This window comes from Schistocerca piceifrons, chromosome 1 (genome assembly GCF_021461385.2).
Source record: "Schistocerca piceifrons isolate TAMUIC-IGC-003096 chromosome 1, iqSchPice1.1, whole genome shotgun sequence".
NCBI lineage: Eukaryota > Metazoa > Arthropoda > Insecta > Orthoptera > Acrididae > Schistocerca > Schistocerca piceifrons.
In genome coordinates this window covers 1,114,487,698-1,114,511,629 of record NC_060138.1, presented here as the reverse complement: position 1 = coordinate 1,114,511,629, position 23,932 = coordinate 1,114,487,698, and the positions used below count along the sequence as shown (strand labels likewise).

At 37.1% G+C, this 23,932-nt stretch overlaps 1 protein-coding gene across 1 annotated transcript in view; it reads left to right on the top strand.

Annotated features, from left to right (window-relative positions):
• LOC124777290 (WD repeat and FYVE domain-containing protein 3) overlaps window positions 1-23,932 on the top strand; it is a 299,899-nt gene that overhangs the window by 19,969 nt on the left and 255,998 nt on the right. The window contains exons 6-8 of the mRNA XM_047252642.1: window positions 17,916-18,102; window positions 19,663-19,829; window positions 20,595-20,797. Coding sequence (XP_047108598.1) covers window positions 17,916-18,102; window positions 19,663-19,829; window positions 20,595-20,797 — 557 coding nt within the window. The remainder of the gene's footprint in view (window positions 1-17,915; window positions 18,103-19,662; window positions 19,830-20,594; window positions 20,798-23,932) is intronic.

Below are 23,932 nucleotides of genomic sequence, written 5' to 3'. Positions count from 1 at the left end.
GTGAGGGGAAAACATAACATTTCTTCTAAAATAACTAATTTTGTAGGATGAATACTTATTTCAAATTGATTGATGATGAGTGAGGAAAGTCACTGGTTACTGCTAAACCCTGTGCAGCAGAAATTAGTGTAGAGGATGCCGTGATGAGAAAAACGATTACGTCTTCCAAGATTAGATAAGCTACTCAATGATTCGAGGACAATGGTGAACCAAAGTCTGTCATATTATACTTTTGGTACATATGCATCCTCACTACCAACACCACTTCTATTCAAGTTCTCATTGATGTATCCTTCTTGGCACTACTGTGATAATGTGAAAGCAGATTTTTTATTTTCTTCTTTAATTTCCTTCAGTGTTGTTAGTGCTCTACATTCCTTTGAAGTACAGCATATTTTGTGTTATGCAGTATTAGGTTTGCTCTTGTTTTGATAATCTCTACTTCTTATGTCAGAAAGACCCAGCTTCAATTTATAATGTTCAGTTAAACAATGGAGACTCCAGGTAGGAATATTAACAATGTAAGAAAAGACAGAGTGCTACATACTGTAAAGACACGTAAAGTTGCAGACAGGCATAATTAAAAGACACTCAAATAAACCTTTCAGCTGCAGCCTTCATCAGTAAAACACACACACACACACACACACACACACACACACACACACACTCTCTCTCTCTCTCTCTCTCTCTCTCTCTCTTTCTCTCTCTCTCTCTCTCTGTCTTTTTATGTGAGTGTCTTTTAATTGTGCCTGTCTGCAACTTGATGTCCCCTTTACAGTAAGTAGCAATCTATCTTTTCCTACATTGTCAATGTTTAGTTAAAACACTCTTGTGTCCTTTGCATCAATTTGCCGTATTCTGCCTTCATTTTTCTTGAAATCATCTTTGTAGGCACACTGCAGGAGTTACGGAGTGCACCGTTCCAGATGTCTTCCTTGCTTTGAAGCATACCTGTGAGGGAATGCTACAGCTTCTCTCAACACCATTTGTATATCAGTGGATGCACTTTCATGCATGAATATAGACTTTCATTTGGTTCAGTGCAACATGAAGCAGCAAGGTGGGGGTAGCAGTTTAGGAAGTCTGCAAACTCTGTAGACTCTCATTGTATGCTTAAAAGGAACACGTAACAGAGCACTGGAGATGACTCATTCAACAAAGTCAGTGAACTATCTGAAGGGAAGGTACTTCAGAGAGTTTTTTATCTTCCTATATTGGAAAGGGCCTTAAAGCAGAGTCCAAGCCCCTAAGATCCATTAAGAAACTGCCAACTGATTTTTGTAACTGTGATGTTGCAAAAGGTTGTCAATCAATGGGGAGAAAGTACTAAGTTATAGCAGAACTGCATCATGTCTTCAACTTTAACAAAGGTGTGGTAACATACAGTGATATTATATGCAGTGACACTGCAGAGCTTTACGGGGGCAGTGTCAGATAAACAAATAAATGGAAGTGCGCAATTTAATGTGTCAGGTAGGTAGTGCTTTTGAGATAAGAGTTTCATTTACATTGACATTAAAATTTCCATATTTTCAGCTTATATTACATCTGGATTTATTAGACTAAATGTAACACCATACGTCTCAGACTCCCATACATGCAGTGTGCAGCAGAAAATTTCATCTCTTCCTGGAAGATAAAAGAAAAAAAGCCTGAAAGTTTATAATTTTATGTGATACCCCAAGGCAAGAAAGATTAAAAGTATCTCCAGCCCCACATGTTTTTATAACCATTGTTGGCACCAATAAAAGCATTGATAAAAAATAATCCATATATGGCAACAAACACAAACATACCCTAGTTCAAATACACAAAAATTGCAGTTGATTCCAAATCAGCTCCAGTGATCAGTAAATCCTCAACTTATGAAATAGGGACACCATTGGGAAGGCAACAGCTGAAAATAACGTCCGTTGGCCTCAACAGTGCCATTGAGTCACAAGGGAAAAGTACGGAAAATGAAGTAGTGCCATGAAAGCTAAGTGAAACCCATCAGACAATAAAACGCCAGTTACCACAGAATATGACATCTGTGTGTTGCATGTTGGGGTCAACTTTAGTGACCTATCAAGTCACACCATGATGATGCATGCTCAGCTGAGCAAAATGAATGCTGTGCAGACAAATGGCAGTTTCTTAAAACACAGAGAGAGTACCCAAGGATTGTGTAGATCAGACCGTAAGTGTTATCCTCTGCATCACTGATACATGTATCCCAGAGTCTTCAAGTGAACTTCAGGGTCAGCGGTGCATGTCTTGGGTAGTGTGACTAATATTATTGTGCTACAAAGATCAGTCATGAGGCTCCATAACAGTTCAAATTCTGAACTTCTGCAGAGGATTGTGAGGACAAAGGCTTCAAGAACAATCAGAGGGGCAGAAAGAGGTCATTGGAAGTATTTCTGGACTCATGGCTCACTGACTCTACAAAGATATGGGAATGCCATATAGACAATTTTTTTGCAAGCAATCCAGGTCACCTATAATGCTTTACTGTAGTAGGTGTTTGTCGACACAATTTCACTGCAAAGACATCAGCTATACTGTATATGGCAGGGTACTTTACTTTGATCACCACCAGCATTCCAACACTTCTTGTTACAGAATACTACAAAAAAGAAATCTGCATGACTGTTTTCAATATAAAGTTCTTCGCTACCTTGTGCTACTGGAGGCTAAAATACAACTGACAACATCCTTTAGGTGTAGTTTTCTTGAGAGCACCTACAACACTATTTGTAGCTTAGAAGTCTCTGCAAATGGGGTTGTTTGCACCTGTATTCATCTTCAGAAAGTCTTTTGTGTGCATATATTGGTGTGTGATACATTTTTGCAGAGATGTGAGGAAGAGAATGATATATTTTACAGATTTATTTCAAGCGTAACAATATTTGCTGCAGCCATTAATGGCATTACATCCACAGTTCAGTCTCTCCCTCTTATGTTTCTTGTTTGTGGGTAACTGCTATATTTTATTCCTTCTCCAGGCTTACGACGACTCTCAGCACTTGCAACTGATAATATGATTTGATTAGTGGCAAGTAGCAGAAGTTGTAAATTTTTCTCACTGAAATCTGTTTAACAATTCCTATTACCTTTGCCTAGTGTGTAAATACGGTCTTCTATTGTGTGTTTCTATGTACTACAAAGCAGTCAGATATAGGGGCTACCTTTCCTTTATTTTGCATATTATTATGTCCAGGAATTTCCATTGTTCTTTTACCTTTTTAACTTACTTGCACTCGAAATGTGGAAATACTGTTCTCAGTTTTAAAACTTCTTTCAGTTTGTGGGTCTATATAACGATAGTCACATCTGATGAATTACGGGTTAGAAGCAAAAACTCATTGAATACATATGAACATGACTCAATTACTCTTCATGATACCAGACCAAACTTGTATGGTGAAGTACTGCAAGGCTTTTGTGTAGCCCTACCTTGAATATGGATGCACAGTTGCCATATAGATCAGCTTGACCATTGTGTCTTAAAATCATTAAAGGTGTTAATGATTACAGAATTAGGTTGGCAGCAGTGGCAGATAATTCATTGTTTGGGGTGCCAGGATATTTAGAAATTCAGAGAAATGAGGTGAAATAGTTAAGGGTTTCTGTGTGGGAAATACTGTGATGTAATGTGTCATTCGCTTGCATGCCTTAAATTCTTTATTTGGGATGCAAATTCCACAGGCTCATAAGTGTATGTAGATGCAAGGATGTGGAACAAGCCAAAACATTTATTTTATTACATGCGTGTCATTTATGGAACAGGAGATTTTTTATCCGCCCAGTTACTTCATTTACATTTATATCATTTGCATACAAATTGTTTATCATTTCACTTATAGATAAGAAGGGATCTAACTATGATTTGCAGACTATAATTAAGGGTTTATATAGAGATTCATATTGATTAAACTAGTAGAAAAGAATGGTATTATGTGTTGTAAGATATAAACAAAATGTTTGAAATCTTCTTCTTCAGTCTTATTCTCGGTCAAGTGTTAGATCAATTGGTCTGCTGTGACTTTTTTGATCCGTCCATCTTCTCTCAGGTCTACCAATGTTACTCCTCCCTTTGGCAATGTACTGTAGCAGCTGTTTTGGAATACATTCATTATCTGTTCTTTCTGTATGTTACTTCCATTATTTTCTGTGTTACTTAATATTTTCATTTAAGTTGTGATGTTTAAAATAAAATGTAAAATTGGTGCAGGAACAACAAATAGAAGTGTGTGAGAAATGACCTATTTGTTGTTTTTAAAAAAAGACTCATTTTCAGAAAACAGTGTTTTCAAACAAAAGCTTTTTTAATTTACTCTTGAATAATTTATTGTTTCATAAGGACTTAATTTTACTTGGAAATGCGTTAAAGATTTTGGTGCTGATGTATTTTAATCCTTTCTAAACTGGACAAATTCTTCTGCCACAGTGTAGGTATAATTTCCTTCTAGTGTTGGGGGTGCTATACACCTAATTCTGGTGACCTCCTGCATCATAAATAATTATTTTTATGCTGGGATTTGCTCCAGGAAGTTATTCCATAACTGGCATAATCCGTATCACTTCAGGAGGGGGGGGGGGGGGGTTACCTTCATAGTCTTGGATGTTATTTAATTTAACATATGTTAAAATTCAGGAGTAAGTGAGAAACACATAATTTTTTGTTTTCTCCAAACAAATTCCTGCCCTGTGATACAGGTATCCAAAGACTATTTTGAAGATGTAAATTTCAGAAATTTTTTTAAAATGCTGTCTTTCTTTAACAGTTCTAGATATTTTGTTAGAGTTTTTTTATTTGAAATATAATTGCTTTATGATTAAAATGGTATCCTCCATTTGGACATGTCTGTCAAAGTTCTTTTACTGTTGCCTTTTGATTTTTTTTTATAATTTATTTTTTTTTATTTTTTTTCCAGGAGTGCCAATCCAGAAAAGTTAGTTTTTTTCTGTTGATTAGTACCATGTAGTACTATATTCTCTGTAAAGGAGAGCTTCCACTTTTAAGTTGGACAGGTTTTACTTTAAAAAATTATTTTTTTAACTTTCAAGGGTAAATTTATTTCTTCACTGAAGTTGCTTCGTACTAATTTCTTTGTTACAATGTTTATTTCTGTTGTCTTTGTTGCAGTTATTTCTTATCACTTTCTTTGTTGCAGTTATTTCTTATCACTTTCTTTGTTGCAGTTATTTCTTATCACTTTCTTTGTTGCAGTTATTTCTTATCACTTTCTTTGTTGCAGTTATTTCTTATCACTTTCCTTTGTTGCAGTTATTTCTTTTCACTTTCACTGTTGCAGATATTTCTTTCACTTTGTTGTAGTTTCTTGTCAGGTTTCTGTATCGTAGTTGTTCAGTGCTAATTTGTTTACTGAAGAGGCTTCTAAGGAATCTGAGACTATCCAGTGAGTTCTGTGTTTTCATGAGGAATTTGCCAGTCGACACAATTGCACTGTGTTTTATGGAAAGGACTGTTTGAAATGTCTTCTGACTGGGGCCACAGGAGAGTGAAGTGTGCTGACTATTTTCATATCCATAAAAGAGTGCTATATAAGGCAAAAAACACAGACTTTTTCAGGTTGGGAATAAGTGTTTTCATTTGAAGACTCAGTTTCAAAGTGAAGATGTTTCCAGTGACGACTTCTTGTGTTCTAAATATTTTGACAGAATAACAACAGTGATAGTATCTGAGCAAGGTGAAGCTTCCCATGGTGCAGTTGATGCAGATTTTGCATCAGTAGAGGAAGAATTAAATACCCTGAATCAGTCAACTAGGTGTTAGTCCTGTTAAGAAACCGTGGTCAGTGAAGTCGAGTCATAAGCGTTATGAATCAAGAAAGTGCAGAGAAATAACTAAAGCTGTGGATGAATACACTACAGCAAAACTGACCACACTCTTCAAAGTAGGAATTGCATCTTCAGAAGGAAAAGAACCAAAGCATTCTTGCACTTCTTGCCAGGAATTTTTCACAAATATCAATTCAGCTGTTGAATATTGTGCATCCTACAGTGAAAAAGTGCAAGTTTTAACTATTATTCCAGATACATTTTCAAAGCAAACAATTTTGAACTATGTTCCATCAGTATCAAAGTAAAGGGCAGACAAATCAAGAAATGTGAGGTCTGTAAAAGGAGTCTTTGGAAGACCAGATCCCTATTATGGTCATCCTGTAGAAGCAACTCTAGTTCAAATAGTTCACTCATTTTATCTGGAAGATAAATGGGACTGTTCTCGCCAGAGTGCCACCTAAAAAGACACTATAACTGTAACAGTTGAAGGTCAAAAAGTTGTGACAGTGAAGAGGTACATGTCTCACAGTATTAAAGAAACTTTTGCAATTTATAAGAGCAACTACACAACTTCACTTGTTGGAAGATCAAAATTTTATGCACTACGACCTGAGTGGGTAGTTCCACACCCACCTAGAGATGTCTGTTTATGTGTGTACTGTGCGGATTTTGAACTTTGTGTGTTAACTTTGAAGAACTTACTGGAGTATGTGACATATGACACCTTGGTTGGGTGTGGAAGTTATTAGCAGTCTGTGACATAAAGCTAGAGACTTGTTTGTTTCAAGAATGTGGTGACTGTCCTGGAAAAGGATACACACACTTGGCCTGGAAGACATTGCAGATACCTTTGCAGAAAGTCCATATGTGGCATGGGAGGAAAATAAACTAATTAAGAAAACTGAACTTGGTAAATGGTCAGTGAAAGCAGTAACACACCAGCATCCGAAGAAATTGCAACAACAACACATTGTAGAAGTGAAAGGGTGCGTACAGGCTGAAGAACTATGTTTAGTGCTTCACTGTGATTTTGCTGAGAACTGGTGTGTAATTCTCTCACAAGAGGTACAAGGGTATCATTGGAATAATGACCAGGTTTCAATTTTACAGGAGTGACATATTTTCAAAACAAGACTGCAAGTGTTGCAGTTATAAGTGATAACATAGAACATGACCCAGCACATGCTTGGCTAGCAATGCACAAAATTCTTCAACTGCAAACAGAGGCAGAGAAGGTCATCATTATTTCTGATGTCGCTCCTAGTCATTTTAAAAATTGTTACCAGCTGTTTGAATTGAGTAAGTTGCGTTTGCCAACTGACTGGGTATACAGTGCTAATGGTCATGGGAAGGGGCCTTGTGACGGTGTAGGAGGCCTGCTGAAGCACCATGCTACGAAACATAATCTTTGCAGATCAAATACGGCTGCAATTCAGAATGCTGAGGATTTTATGAGAGTTGTGAAATCTTACACATCCACAGCCCTTATTCTTTCCTCCAAAGAGCAAATTGAAGAATTCCGTGAGCAGAAAAAAGAAGAATGGTCCAAACAAACTGCTCTTGTGAAAGGAATTCGGAAGACACATTTTTGGATTCAAAGTGATGGGCGAACTCACATTGCACACACTTTAAAGAGCAAGAAAGAAGAAATTTCATTAGTTTGGCCAACACCTCAGAAACAGCAGTATAGTATTCAGATTCACAACCTGAGAGTTTGTGTGACTGTGACTGGTGGATTGCAGAGATTAATAGACACCAGTTATGAGTTAAAAGAAATTGTAGTGAACTTTATTCTACCACATGGACCAGCTGTTTGAATTGAGTAAGTTGCTTTTGCCAACTGACTGGGTATACAGTGCTAATGGTCATGGGATGGGGCCTTGTGATGGTGTAGGAGGCCTGCTGAAGCACCATACTACGAAATATAATCTTTGCAGATCAAATACGGCTGGTTTCCAGCTGAAGGACAGCAACATTGCTATCAATGATCACTTCCTGTTCACAATGTTTTGAAGATTGTAAGTGCTCCAATTCCTATTGGTTCAACAGGAAGGCATCACTCTATATCAGAGGAAGATGTTGAAGCAAGTTACACATTTTTAGTTCATTGACAGGCTAATTTCAATACAAAACGGAGTGCACAGAAGTTGTATAAACTGAAACCTTTAAGTCTTTGGATCTTCAACGTACATTTTGGAACCATTTAAAATGCTTGAAAAATGAGTCTCTTACTCAGCTTTCAAAACTAAAATTATGTTAAATAAGGCTAGGTTTTGATTTTTATGAGCCTGTTACGTGATAATGTGGTAATGAAACAGGTTTTATGTATGGCAAAAATATCAATTGTTTATAAAGCCTCTTAAACCTAAAAATGGAAGCTCTCATTTTCAGGGAATGTAGAACTATATGGTACTAATCAACAGAAAAAAAAATCAAAATTTTATGGATTGGCATTTTTGAAAAAAAAAATCCATAAATTATAAAAAAGTTCAGAACAGTATAGTAAAAGAACTTTGACAGATAAGTCCAAATGGAGGATTTCTTTGTAATCATAAAGCATTTATCTTTCAAATAAAAAACACCAACAAAATATCTAGAACTGTTACAGAGATACAGAATTTTAAATTTTTTTTGAAAATTCGCTTCTTCGAAATGGTATGTGCAGCGTCATCTTTGGAGGGCTGTGTCTCGGAGAAGAAATTTTTTTGGAGAAACCAAAAAAATACAGCTTCCTTACTTAGTCCTTCATTTTCAGATCTGCTAAATTCAATAACATCTGAGACTACGAAGGTAAGATTTTTTCCTAGCCTGCCTGAATTGATATGGACTATGCCAACTAAATGGAAATAACCAGAATAAGCAGACTTTGATTTACAAATATCTCTGATATTGGAAATTATACTGATGGCGAACACTGTTGAGCACAGCCAGTCCGGGATTTATAGGATACAATTTTCTAAGCTAAGCCTGCCAACTATTGTATAGTTTACACTCTGTATTTGCTGCCCTTCCTGTGCAATAACAATCCCCTGTAAGCTTCTCTCGTGTCTGTCGATCGTCGTAATTTAATATATTATTTGTTGGTAACGTTGATTGTGCTGACTTACGTGGTGGGCCTTAATAAAAATGGTATTTCATTTTATTTTGATTTACAATTAAATACCTCTGTGAAGTTCTCTTTTGTAACAATATTAATCTTCAGTATAAATTATTTGTTACATTAATGAACGTTAGACTCGCTGAATCTTAGAACATGAGCATATAAGTTGAACAATGGAATAAACTTTTCATATTAATTTCTTCGGCTAGTCAGTTCACTTTAAAGCAAAAAATCTTTAGTTATTAATGACAATTGTGGCCCACACACGCGTGAGAGTATTTTTTCTTACCTCCGTTAACCATTGCATTATAGTCAGAGTCCTGGTTCTGGCTCTCGGCTGTTGTACTGAAAATAAGAATCTTAAAGCTACGTATTTTCTACAACGTCGGTCGGCTGTGGAGAAAAATGTATGTTATGTTAATAGCGGGCATGTTTTCCGCTTTCGCTAATTTTTTATAAGTTAATATTGCCACGTAATGGCGTCGTCGGCTGCATCAGCCGTTGCGATTGTTCCACTGTGAATTACTCGAATGCAGGTTAATTCAAGGAAGGCAGACATGAAATTGGGATCACCTCTTACAAATTAAAAGTGGACAATAATATTAAATCAATAAATTATCTGCTTAATTAGTGTAAAATATGCTTACATTTGCCAGCACTCGCAAGATGTCCGTCTACACACAGGCAAGACGAAAGAAGAAGTGAAGACGACTAAAAAATTAACAAAAGAGCGTATCTTGTTGTCTCTTTAGATCATTTTGTTATATTTCTTTGCCCTTGAAACTTACACAGAGAAATTATTATAATAGGGATACATGAGAAAAATGTATATTATTCAATTTTTAAATGTCTCTTTTTTTGTAAGTACTGTCTTTTAAGTCCTTTCTTATTATTTTGCTGGGGATGCTATACTTCTGTGGTCAGTATGGAACAGGCTGTAATTTGTTTTCCTGAGATTTGTTGCAAGTGAGTTTACTGTGAATGAATTCAGAATATCTGCAAGCAACTGGTTGCCTTTAGTCTCTATGGTGTCAGATATTTTGTCAGTCACAGTGCTTGTATAAACAGCAAAAATTGTGAAGTTACTTGCCTTGTTGGAGGGCAAAGGTAGATCATCAAGGTATATAAGAAATTGTAGGGGCCTTGGACAAATGCTTGGGGGACCCCATAACATAATTTTCCCTAGTCAGACTCTGCTCTACCCACCTGGTTTTTGTGTGCATCGACAACCATCATTTCCCTGTGATGCAAAAGTTCCATCTCCAGTGATAGAACAGACTAGTATGTAATTTTTGAGGTGTACTCATATCTGTACATCATGTTTTAACAGAATGTGATTTATGCTGTTACAAGAGATAACCAATATTTGGTTTATCAGCTGATCAGCTCTCTATTTTGTATGACCGTGAAATGAATGTGTTACTTGTTTGAATATTTTATGTTATGTATGAGCACCTCTACAAATAAAAGAATTCACTATGTTTTCAGAGTGGCTGGCTAGTTCATCTGGCTGTAGCACTTATTTCAGCTTCTACATTGTTACCAATCCTTGTATTTTTACAATTGATTTTACAATATGATTGTAAAGTGAGTTTTATGTATTTTACTTGTCTGTTTGGGTGTCTGATGGCTAAGAATGAGAATGGGATGCGCTGAGTGAGAATTAAATTATACTTGTTATCTTTTTGAAAAAGATCTGAAGTATTTAAATTGTATTTGGTTTTCTAAGGATGATGAGTTTGTCTGCCATGTAGTACAGTCAGAGGAACAATTGAAATTTTAGAACAAATATTTTATGTCAGGCAATCCATATTACCTTACATATTGTTTAAAGTGTTCGTTTAGAGTACGTGTAATCATTGGGGCAGTAGATCAGTAAGAGTTTGAATATATTTGTTAGTTTGTCTATTTGCGGCACACATTCTATAGACATTGAATTTCTGTGCGTAAATGTTGAGAGTGCTGAATAAAGTGACAGTGGCTTTTCCTCATTTATATATTTGTTTGTATAAGGACTTTTTTGATATACCTTTGGCCACTGACGTTATTGTGCATTGAGTAGATTAGAGGAAACTGAAGATAAGTATTCAGTTGTGTCAACTGCAGTTCTCTGGCAGACATAACTCATATCATAAACTGCAAGTGCACAGTTTTATCGGTATCTCTAATATCTAACCATCCTTGAAACAGTGGTGAGGCTCAGTCAAATGAGAGGACACAGTTCAGGGGAAAGGTTCGTGTAATATTTTCTGCTAATGTTGTTGCATCAAAGGAAAATTCTATCGATGAAAGTAATTAATAAGACACAAAATTACTGGCCAGCACTTTTCATTCAGGAGGCAAAATGTTCAGTATTGCTGATAGGAAAACATAAAAGCTTCCAGAACTGTTAGTTACTTCCTCAGGGATGAGGGAGGGCTAGAGCGGAAAATGTTAGAGAGGAGGCGTAGGGTCCCTATCTGTTGCCTAGGATACAAACTTAGACTGTGAGCACACCTCAAGTACCAGTATGCCGAGCGTTGTGGGCAAACGCCACGTGGATGTCGAGGCTAGGACGGGTACCAAATGATTTTGTATCAGCTTTTCATTTGGATCTGGGTCTTCTGTAACAAAGTATTGCTGATTTGCACTTGTCTTACAGAACGAGATTTTCACTCTGCAGTGGAGTGTGCACTGATATGAAACTTCCTGGCAGATTAAAACTGTGTGCCGGACCGAGACTCGAGCAGAGCACTTGCATACGAAAGGCAAAGGTCCTGAGTTCAAGTCTCAGTCCGGCACACAGTTTTAATCTGCCAGGAAGTATCATATCAGCGCACACTCCACTGCAGAGTGAAAATCTCATTCTGGAAACATCCCCCAGGCTGTGGCTAAGCCATGTCTCTGCAATATCCTTTCTTTCAGGGGTGCTAGTCCTGCAAGGTTTGTAGGAGAGCTTCTGTAAAGTTTGGAAGGTAGGAGACGAGGTACTGGCAGAAGTAAAGCTGTGAGGACGGGGTGTGAGTCATGCTTGGGTAGCTCAGTTGGTAGAGCGCTTGGCGTGAAAGGCAAAGGTCCAGAGTTCGAGTCTCGGTCCGGCACACAGTTTTAATCTGCCAGGAAGTTGCACATGTCTTGTTTGCTGATGAGACCTGCTTCACACAAGAAGATCACAAAGAAAATAATCAACTTTCGACAATATAATGTAATTGAAACGGGAGAACACACACATAAAAAATGTTTTATTTGTGCAAACTTTTGGAGGAACCAGTGTGTGACATAGCAAGCTGTGATCTCTTTACTTCCTCTCTTGTTTTGCCACCTGCCTCCTTAATGTAACGGAGGTGTGAGGGGGGGACGGCAAAAAATTGACAGGTTAAAAAACGCAAGATGTAGAAAACTAAAATGGACTGTGAAAAAATGCTCAGACATAAGAAATGGATCAAGGTCAGATGGGTGGCCTTAATGGATCTCATTTCAGGGCATGATTTGCTTTGACATGGCCACAACTTCTTTAAATCATGCCATGAAATGAGATCCTTCCTGTCTGAGATTTTGCCCACCAAACCTAGAATAGCTTTTTGTCACCCTCCCAAACTCTTGAGTATCTGGAGCTCCTTCTGCAAGCATCTCCCTACCCTATGGCTCCTACTCCTGTGACAATCTCTGCTGTAAGGTTTGCCCTAAGCACCCTCTTACCACCACATATAGCAGCCCTGTAACTGGTAACACACATGCTATCGAAGGGAGAGCCACCTGTAAATGACACATCATATGCCAGCTGTTATGCAAACAATGTTTGACCTTTTACATCGGCATGACTACCACCAAGTAATCAATTAGGATGAATGGGCATAGGCAGAGGGTGTATAAGGGCAACACGCAATATCCTGTTGCTGAACATGCTCTACAACATGGCAGTCATGACCTTGGCACCTGTTTCACCAAATTTACCATCTGGATTCTCTCCCCCAGACAGCAGTTTCTCATAACTCCGGAGGTGGGAACTAGCGCTACAACATTTCCTTGGTTCTCGCCACCCGCGTGGCCTTAATTTACAGTAATTTCTTTTGTCTCAGTATTTCTTCACAGTAACTACTCCTTTCTTCACTGTGTTTGCGTTTTCTGCATCTTTTATTTTCTGACCTGCGTTATTTTTGGCGTTCTGCTTCCACCATCACATAGAATGCACTTAGCTTTTCACTCTTAATAATTCCTTCACAATGTTTTAGCAGAAATATGTGTATTGAATATTACCCTGTCGTCTACCTTTAAGCTCTCAGGTTTTCAAATCTCATTTGATGCAGTCCCCAACAATCAGTCGTTCCTTCTCATCCCGTCCGGTAAGCCTTCTCTGACTCGGGGTTCTTTGTGAATTTTCTGAACTGTACCCCTTTTCCTAAATCCCTCCAGTCCTTTTATGTCACCCCTCTTCCTTCCCCTTTAAGCATTCTGCTGGGAGAAGGAGCCACTGGCACCAAAAGCTTGCATAAGCAAAACCTTTTTTGTATGTGTGTTCTCCCACTGCTGTTTGTTGAGTAGATTATTTATCTATCCAGTTACATTATATTTACACAAGAAGAGTATTTCAGCATCAGGAATGGCTACATTTGGTATGGTGAAAACCTTCATTCAGTTTTTGTTAGATTGCTAATAAACATGGTATGTAAACATTTGAGGTGGTCTTGTTATTGATTATCCCATAGGACATTTGAATTTTTCATTATGCCGGAACTGTTCCTAAGATGCCTTCCAAATGTCTTCTCTTGCTCAGAGAGAATATACCATTTTGTTTTATCATGTCTTTGCCCCCACTGAAACTTGATTGTAGATGGGGAAGAATGCCATAGGCCACCAACTCAGTGTCACAAGTGGAAATGCATGTATGGATATTCCCTTATTTTGAACAGGTTAGACAATCATCCCTATTACTTGGAGTAATAGGCAGTGACTGCTGTGATTGTAACAAATGAAATCATACTCTAGCAATGTTATCTATAGATATCATGCAGGAGTATTTCAGGAAAAATAAATAATCAGTTTAATTTCTTTACATCTTAAAAGGACTGTCCTCCCTTCACACTGTGTGTGGCTCCAAGAATTGTAGATAAGAGGGTATGTATTCTCTGACAAAAATGATCCTTATTGTTACATGATAAACATAGAAATGAATTAAACCATCTTGAAGAATAATGGCTGTGCCTCTCTCACACACAATTGAAACCAACCCAATTCAGCTTACTCTAATGTGGATGTAAGATCCACCTACCTAACTCTGTGCAGTAAACTTCAGACTAAGTGTACAATGAACCAAAATGCTGCATTGAATGTGTGGTTTGCAAAAATAGAAAATCATTTGTGATTGGTTATAATAAATGCAAATCCAAATAGTAGAGTAAACTTGAAACTTAGTGATGTATTAAGCTCATATAATCTTATAAATATAGTAAACTGTGACAGTAAAATGACAGTCACATACTCCACTAGAACGGATTATGCTGTAATCAACAAAAATGTCAAAGATAAGGTAAATTACAGTAGCTTAGATTTTCATTATTCTGATCACTTCTGTAAGATGATAGTGCATGAATTCAGCTGTGCCAAAAATAACGAAAATTGTTCTACAGAAACAAACTCTAAATACCTTAAACATTAACATTCTTAAATACAAATTAGCAAATGAGAAATATGATTATGTGTATCGGGTGAAAGGAAGGGCCTGATGACAAATTGAATGAGTTGTACTCAACCCTTGTGAGACATTATGAATATTGCTGTCCAGTCGGAGAAATCCAGAAGGTAGTTAAAACTGCCAAAATGGGAACTCCCACGAAATCTCATTAGGCTCAGGCAGAGTATATACCATCTAAACCTGTTTTATAAAGCTACTGCTCTGTAGGCTTTTAAGGAAGAATACAGCTGGGCAAAGAAAAGTTTTAAAACTGAAATTGCTAACCTAAGGAAGCAGATTAACAGTAAACCAATAGAACAGTCTGACAACATAAGTAAAACATCATGGGAGCTGATTGGCAAGTACCGCAAATGTCCTAGCGAGATGAACACTGAACCATTCAGCTTAAGTCTTGCTGGTAACATTGAAAAACTCGCAAATGCTATATGTAATATTTTTGAAAAAAAAAAAAAGCCTAAATACTGCATGTAATCAGAAACTACATGTAATATTTTTAATAACTACTTCATTTCTGTTGACCAGTAAACCCACATTATAGATGCACAGGTAGAGATCCCATGTCACCTCACTCGGTGTACTGAATTTGAACGTGTGGAAGTGAATGAGCAGGAAGTATGCAAGGCAGTTGCATGCTAAAGAAAAATTTTCATCTGGATGGGATGGCATATCCAGTGCTATTAGTAGGGTGTGCTTAAAAGAATCTCTGAACTCTTACTTACCTGACTAACTGCAGCATGAGTGACAATATGTATCCAACTGTCCTAAAAATAAGTGTAGTGAAACTGGTGTATAAAAAGGGAAGTAAGGAAGATGTTTCCAGACCCACCGTTAATAAGATATATGGAAGTATTACCCTTTCCCAGCTAAGTGCCTTTTTCTCAAAACACACTGCTTGTAGATTTGCAGCATGGCTTCAGATCTAAGTACAACCACAGCATTTATGCAGTTCTTCCAAGAAGTTTACTGTCTGTTGGATCAGATGATGTAGACTGCAGGTATATTTTTAGACCTGACAAAAGCTTTTAGCACGGTAAACCATAGGTTACTTCTGAAAAAGAAAGCTGAAGTCCAGGAATCCTCGAGCCACATACCTGCTGAATCATAAGCAATGCACTAAACTGTCATTCAAGCTAGATGATAAAATTATGAACGTTCAGTCCACTAGTGAAAAGGTTATAAAAGGTGTACCTCACAGCTCAATCCTTTCTCTCCCTATATATATTAACGGCATTGCACAGCCCATTAATGTCCATATAATAAGCTATGCATATGGGAGAGAATGTAAGGAACTAGAATCTTTTGCTACTAGTGGTCTAAGAGAAGTAATTAAGTGCTTCAAAGACCAGGGCTTAAAGGTGAATGTCACCAAAGCTCAATTACTGGTATTTCAAATGGGCGGTTCTCATGAAAACAATGTAAATAATGTATAAGGAGCGTTCAAAAAGAAACGAGCTGGAGGCATAATTGCAGAAACCAGTACCAGTATGTTAGAAGTATTGACCCTGGCTGTGGAGACACTTGTCCCTTTGTGACACAAGGCAGTGAATGGCTGTCTCATAAAATTCCTGGGGATGCGATGTTAACTAGTTACCACATGTACAGCTGGACATTGTCGTCAAAAATGAATCAAAGCCTTTTTAAGTGGACCAAAACTGGCTTTATCACAGGAAGAGAGGTCCAGACTGTATGGAAGATGGCTGAGAACCTCCCATTTGCAGGAGTGCCACGAGCATGTTGGCCGTATGAGGCAATGCATTGTTGCAAAGCAGAATGACCCCACAGGTGAGATTGCCTTGTCGTTTCAATTTGATCTCTTGGCAAAGGGTCGTCAAGATTTGTGAGTAATACTGGGCATTCACTGTTGTCCTGTGCTGCAGGAAGTGAATCAGAAGGAGACTATCTTGGTCAGAGAAGAACGTCAGCTTAGAGGCAAATGATTCACCTCGGACAATGACGTCCAGCTTTACGTGTGGAACTGGTTAACATCACAGCCCCAGGAATTTTATGAGACAGCCATTCACCACCTTGTGTCACAGTGGGACAAGTGTCTCAACAGGAAGGGTCAATACTTCTAACGTACAGGTACTGGTTTCTGTAATTATGCCTCTGGCTCATTCTTTTTGAATGACCCATATATATGCAACATCTCAGCTACAGAAAATGAAAGCTGTAAATTCCTAGGTATGTATGTTGTTGAAAATCTGTGATGAAATAACCACACAAATTTTGTATGTGGAAAAGTCAGTTATACCTTATACCCTCTCAGCCAGCTTGCAAAGATAGTATCGAGCCAAACATTGAAAAATAGTATATTATGGAACAATTTACCACTTCCTTAGTTATGTGATTGAACTGTAATGCTGTGCAGCTGATGTACACTTAAAAAGAATAATGCTCCTACAGAAAGGAGCTGTAAGACTTGTACATGGTATGTGCTGTAGAGATTCATGTCGTGATGTGTTTATGCAGCACAAATACCTAAAAATTTATTCTTTACACGTAAGTTATCAAGTGCAATGATGTACATGAACACAACACCAGGACAAATTTAACAGTTTCCAGGAAAGAACAACATTGGGCTAAAAATGACAGATGGAAGCCCACACATTGGACTTCTTAAGGTGTATGCAGGGAAAGAATTTTACAACCATATTAAAATCTTTTCTGATAGAAAAATGTTAATATTCATCCAAGAATTTTAAGACACTGTTTTTAATTGTGAACCATTGGGATTTCACCTGTAATGTAATAAATGTATAACATAGATATAAGGTACAACGGTTGCAGTATAAAACATATTTTGCAAGTTTAATTATAGTAATACTATCATTTCTGACATTTGTAAATGTCATCACTGTGATGGCTCCACAGAAAAAAATCTGTAAACAAATAAATCTTAGAATCCATAGCAGTGGAACAAACCACCTTGATTTTGCTTCATCATTTTTCAGTGCCAAAGACACAGTGCAAGTATAGGAGAAATGTGTAACATCTTAATATGACTCTATTCTCTCAAAGAAAAGACAGTTTTGACTTGTTATTTCTGGGTCTGAAATCACTATGTTTTTTCTTTAGAAACTGTGAATGTTGAAGAACTGTGCCACAGGGGTATATGATGGATGGTTCTTGAAGCAGAGAGGAAAGGATTTTATATTCATTCAATGATCAGTCAGAATTGTAGGCAAGAAGTGTGTTATATAAAATATTTCGTGTTAGGTGCATTGAATATTCCAAAATTTTACTGCCATTGTTTGTCTTGTGAGTCGTCTTAAAAGCTTGCTTATACCTTACTTTCAATGTTTGTTTGTGTACTTGTGCATTGCAGTGTTAATGTAACATTTTATGTTTCAGATAAGGGTTGTGTAGCTCTCTGTATTGAAAATATGCAAAGAGTTCAAGAACTGACACCCCTAGAAATTGTTGAGATGTTTGTAACTGTGTTCTGCTTCCTGAAAGATTCCAGTGAAGTCTCTCAGACACTGCTTGATGATTTTCGCAGCTGTCAGGGTTATGTTTTCCTGTCCGAATTCCTTTTGAAGTAAGTCATTGCTTGAACAGAGCTTCTGAGTTTCTTTAAATGACTTTGCAGCTTAAACATTCTGTTGTGAACAATGTGTGATTCCCATTGTTGCTTGCCTCACTGTAAAATGCTTATAAAATTCAATGCAAAGTCAGCTTTTGCATATTGTGTTTCAAAAGGACCTATGTATAGGAAGTACTGATAAGTTGAAGGATTTAAAGGGCGACATAGTTTCCACCAGCCTGTTATTTAAAGTGAAAACGTTATAAAGCCAGTTTCAAGTGTGTGCTCAATCTCAAGTGCACAGTGGATGTGGATGTATCATCCTATTGTGCATTTAGTTATGAGCACATGCTCAAACTATCTACTAGTGCTTCATAAAGTGCCTTGTGGGAAGAGCTCATTGTTGAAATTTATTGAGGCTTGGTGCTCACCCAGAATAAGTAAAGCTGAAGGACTGGTAAAAATAGCAAATAGATGTGTTGAGCAAGGGTTGGATAAAATAATATAAACATCTTGGTAGAGACAACTTACATTCAGACAGTGTTTTGACTTATCTGTAATGCACTAATGTTGCCTGTCTTAATTCCAGGAAATGCTCTAAGGATTCCAGCATTGTTTTATTAATACAGCTTTTTAAAATAGTTGTATATATATTTTGTTCAAATTTATGAACCGATATTCCATGCAGTCATAAAGTTCTATATGCCGAATGAATTTGTGCTTGCATAAATTCCTCCAAAGTTAGTGTGAAGGCTTCTAATGAATTTACTCCTTAATTTTGAACAGTTAAGAAATGGGTGGCTGAATTCAGATGTCACCATACATACCTTGAAGAAGGCCCATGTGAATGATGTCTCGAAATGCAGTTACAGATGGAAACATTAGGGAAATGCTCAGTATGGTGCTGGGTTAAAGCCATGCCCTTGAGGACCACTTTGAACTGTTACATTATGAAGAAATTATTTACTTCATGTGAACTGACTTGTTGCAATGAGTTTGAGTTTTAAACTGTGATGTTTCACTAAACTTGTGCAATGTAAGTGTTAGAACTAGTGCACAGTGAATAAAATAAAATATGACTACATGCTATGACTGATAGCACTGCTAATAATGAGAAGTGTAATTGCTCATAAAAGCCCAGTGTTAAATTTGTGAAATGGAATGTTCGAAACTATTGAAGACTGTCTTGGGCTTTGTAATTATTGTATTAACCAGCCTGTTTTCATATTTGGCATGGATCTGTCAAACATATCTGCATATTTGCAAGATTATGGTCGAAAGTTGTTAGGAATGATGTTCCTTTGAGCATATTAAGTAAGAGATTTCCAGCGGTTTCGTGGTTTCTGTCTCTAGTATCATACATTATATGGTAATCAGATCTGTGTTATTTTTCATAAGATATCTTATAATCTGACACATTGAAAATTGAAGAAATTCATACTTACTAGCGGATATTATTTACGTTATTAACGCATTGTGCAAATGTGAACTATGAGAGGGGAAAAATCGTGCACTTAATGACACTGCATATTATATGCCTCTTTTGGACTGATACATAAATTGTGTATGTTTTAGGTTAGAACATGACACTAGCCCAGAATCTCAAGAAGCCATCCGTAACCTGGTTCTGATGGTGGCTTCTCTTGCGATGTGTGGTTACATTGAACTACGCCCTAGCCAGGCTAGTATGGGTTCCCTCTTTAAAATCAGCAATTTCTCATTGCCGCAGCCTTCAGGGAGAGGTAAGGGAAACAGTTGGAGAGTTTATTTAAAAAATACTTGTCAAACATAATGGCAGTGCATTCGTTACTGTCTTAACATTAGCTAATAACGACATGCATTACAGGTGTAATTTTAGCATAATCTAATATACATAATCAGTTTGAAATATTCTATTGAGCCACTGAAAATAGTTAAATATTTCTTTTGGCATCAACATCTATATACATAGAATATCTCAAATTTAACATGAAAAAGATAAAGAAATAATACTCGCAGTAGGCAGCTGTTAACTGTGTAGTGGTAGAACTAGAAAAAAAAAGGAAAAAAAAACAGAAATATTGCTTTTCAAACATGAGAAGAGCTGGAGGTATTTGAGTAGTTCAAGTATTTGGTGGAGCCATCAGTATGGTCCGAGTGAGACACTGTTGAAAGGATAAGAGAAAAAGGGTAATAATTCATGTTTAGTCCTGTTATGTTGTGTTTCCCCTGAATGGCTCTCCTTTTTAACCCTAGACTACTCAAAAATTTCATCACCCCCCCCAAGTACCGTTGCAATTTGAAATGTTAAATCTCGTTTTTATTTCATGTTGCAGCCATGTATCCAAACTAATTTTATTGAAGTTCAAGAGATAGTATTTGCAAAAACCTTTACTTTCATGCCTATTGCTGCCTGATATGTAGAATTTTCTTTCAGTCTTTATGTCCATCTACACCTAAATATAGTTTTCATGGAACTTATGCTTTAATTTGCCTCATTAACTGAAACTAATTATTCATTCTTACAGGAGCCAGTGTGAGAAATATACAGGCCTTTCAAGTACTACAATCTGTTTTTCTTAAATCGAACTGCCCTGCATTGTGCTGCACCATTCTTGATGCAATTTCTAGTGTATATCATGCAGATAACGCAAATTACTTTATACTTGAGGGACAGAACACCCTTTCTCAATTTGCCGAAAAAATTCATCTGAAAACACAAGAAATACAGGTAAACTTCATGAAAATTATTCATATAAAATGACTTTTAATTTAGAAATCGTTAAATGTTGTACAAGTTTTCTGGTTTTTTAAATAATCCTTCATTCATGCGATCATAAAGGTTGACTCTTCATTAGCAAAGCACATCAGAAATGGCATTGTGAACTACAAATTAGGTACTCCACACAACGTAGGAATCTCAGTGGGCACCATTCTCTACTGTGCATCAAAACTATTTTCGTGCCATTTATGACGACTTAATTTAAATGAGTTGGAATGCATACAGAAATTGCAAGGAGCATTTCTGGACTCTGTTCTATATTGTACGACAATTTGAGTGCTATGCAGGATATTGTCCTGAAGATGGATGTCTGGAAACTTTAGTTGCAGAAGGAAAACTGTGTGTGTGGATGTCTAGTGAGAAGTGTTTGTAAATAAAGTATAAGGATGTAGAAAATACTTTCAAAATTCACATACATCTCCTTACTGCAATACCGAGGGTGTAAAAATGTGACAAAAACTGTGAAATGCTTCAGCATTTCATTTTGTGCAACATGTCATAATCAGTAATGAGTTTTTCATGTGCCCTGAGTCAGGAGTGTGGGAGGAAAGTGGCTGTAATATTTATTTACTTATTTGTTGATTTACTAAACCTGGCAAGTTCTGGGACATCAGACTCTCTGTCACATCTAACCAGCCATTATACATATTATGTTCATTATAATAAACACAAGTTACTTCTAGTATACAACATTTATACAACTTTTGTGATTACTGTAGCATGAAAGAGAAAGAAAACACAGTACATTTGTCCATGGTTACAACAATAGAGACAAGATAAAGGGAGATAGTTGTAAACTGGGAAGTATACAGCCATGAGCATGAGAGAGAGAGAGAGAGAGAGCGGGGGGGGGGGGGGGGGGGCTACACAATACTATTAAAAAGGGTGAAAAGAAAGTAAAGTGATGTGACTGACTGAGAAATGAAAAAGCAAGAAGTGTGAATGGGAGAAGGCAGGCACATTTACGTTACTGTTTGGCAGGGTGAAAACTGACTATAAATGTTGATTTTTGAGGAGTTGTTAGAGAGTGACAGGAGGCAGTGCTTCAGCTCTTCCTTTAGAGCAACAGGACATTTAATTGTGCACAGAGTGCAGGGTAGCTCATTCCAGAGCCAAATAGCAGCAACAGAGGGGGAGTTCACGAGTTATCTTGATTTATAGATGGGCATAGTTAGGGTACTAGGTAAATTAGCCCTTACGTTTGGATTATGATGAGATGACTGGTACTCAATTTCTGATGCATGGCACTGGAGTGCTTGTCCATCAAGCCTACAGTTGGCACATAGCTTCTCTGGCCACAACTGATCTAAACGAAGAGGTTTTAATTACAAATGTGAGGTGATGAAGGTTATGGGTGAAAATATAATTATTGAACCATGCAGAATTTTATCAACAAGAAAGGAATACTCTGACAATCTACAGAACTGTTCTGATCCAGAATCACCAATTACATGTTCCAGCACCAGCCCTAATGATAACTAAATTCCAGAACTGACATGTGGAGATGTGTTGAGAAGTAGAAATACCTAAAAATGGCAGGACAACTGGGAGCAGCAGAATTGCTGCTGAGATATTAAAATATGGAGAAGAACCACTGCACAGATGTTAGTTTCACGTGACACAGTTAACCTGGGAAACTGAGAACACACCAGCAGACTGGAAAGAATCAGTAGTCTCAGTACATAAAAAAGAAGACAGGGAACACTTCAGAAACTATAGGGGAATATGAGGAGTTAACACAGTCTGTAAGATTTTATTTTGTTTATTGCTTAACCATGTGAAAGCATACGCAGAAAATATTATCAGGATTATAAAAATGCCTTTCAAAGAAATAGATCCACCACTGATAATATATCAGTAATCAAAACAATAAATGAAAAATACAGGAAAGTAAAGAAAAATTATATTACTTGTTCACCAGTTTTATGAAAGCTTATGACTCTATTGACAGACAAAGTCTGTGGAATGTGATAACAGACTTGAGATTTCCAGTCAATCTTCTTAATCTTTGTAAAATGTGCATTGGTGAAAATATGAGTAGTAGTTTGCTAAATAGAATAAAATCTGACCATTTTTAAAAATAAAAAGGGACCAAGACATGGGGAAGCTCTGTCTCCTCTTCTCTTAAATGCATCCGTGGAGAGAGTTGTAAGGAAGCTGAAGCTAGTGTCTTCTGGGATCCTCCAAAGAAATAAAGTTTTAACAAATGCAGATGATATAGCGCTCATTGAAAACAGTGAAATAGAGATATGCAGTTATTTGTCAAGCTTGTAGAAGCAGCATCCAATCTTGTACTAAAAGTAAATGATAAGAAAGCAAAGTGCATCATAGGTCAAGGCTGGAGATACGAACAAGACAGTCAGTTGCATTTAATAATTGGAAAACAAAATTCAAAAGTGCCGAACAGTTCAAATTTCTGGGCACAATGATACATAAACGAAATCAGAGACAAGTGAAGTGAAAATCAGACTGCAGAATGCTAATAGATCATACTGCTCTATACAAAACTTCTAGAGTCTAAACTACTGACAAGTAAAACTAACATGAAGCTATAATTTTATGAAGAGGATAGATTGGTAATCACCAAATAGAGAAGACATTGAGTCGCAGGCAGGCAGGGGTCTCAGCTGGCAGAGAGAGTGGTCATGTATATGAGAGTTGTGCTTGTGTGAATGTGCATGTGTTTTCTACTTTAAAAGAAAGCCTTTTCTCCAAAAGCTCCAAGGTGTAGCAGATTTTTGTTGTGCCTGTCAATGACTCTCTCTCTCCTCTATATTGTGAGTAGCAGTCTATCCTTTTCATAGTATTTTGTGATTCCATCGTGGATTTTCCATTGTTTAAAATGAAGCTATGTAACACAATCATCAGACCAGTCCTAAACTACAGAGCAGAAACATGTAATTAAACTAAAATGGAAGGACGTCACTTCCACATATTTGAAAACAAAGTTTATAGGAAAATCCTTGGTCTGTACTATGATAATGAATCCCAAAGCTGGAAGAGAATACACAACACCAAAACCTACATGCTATCACGACGAGCAACAATAATGAGTGCAATAATTACAAAAGACTTCAATCGACA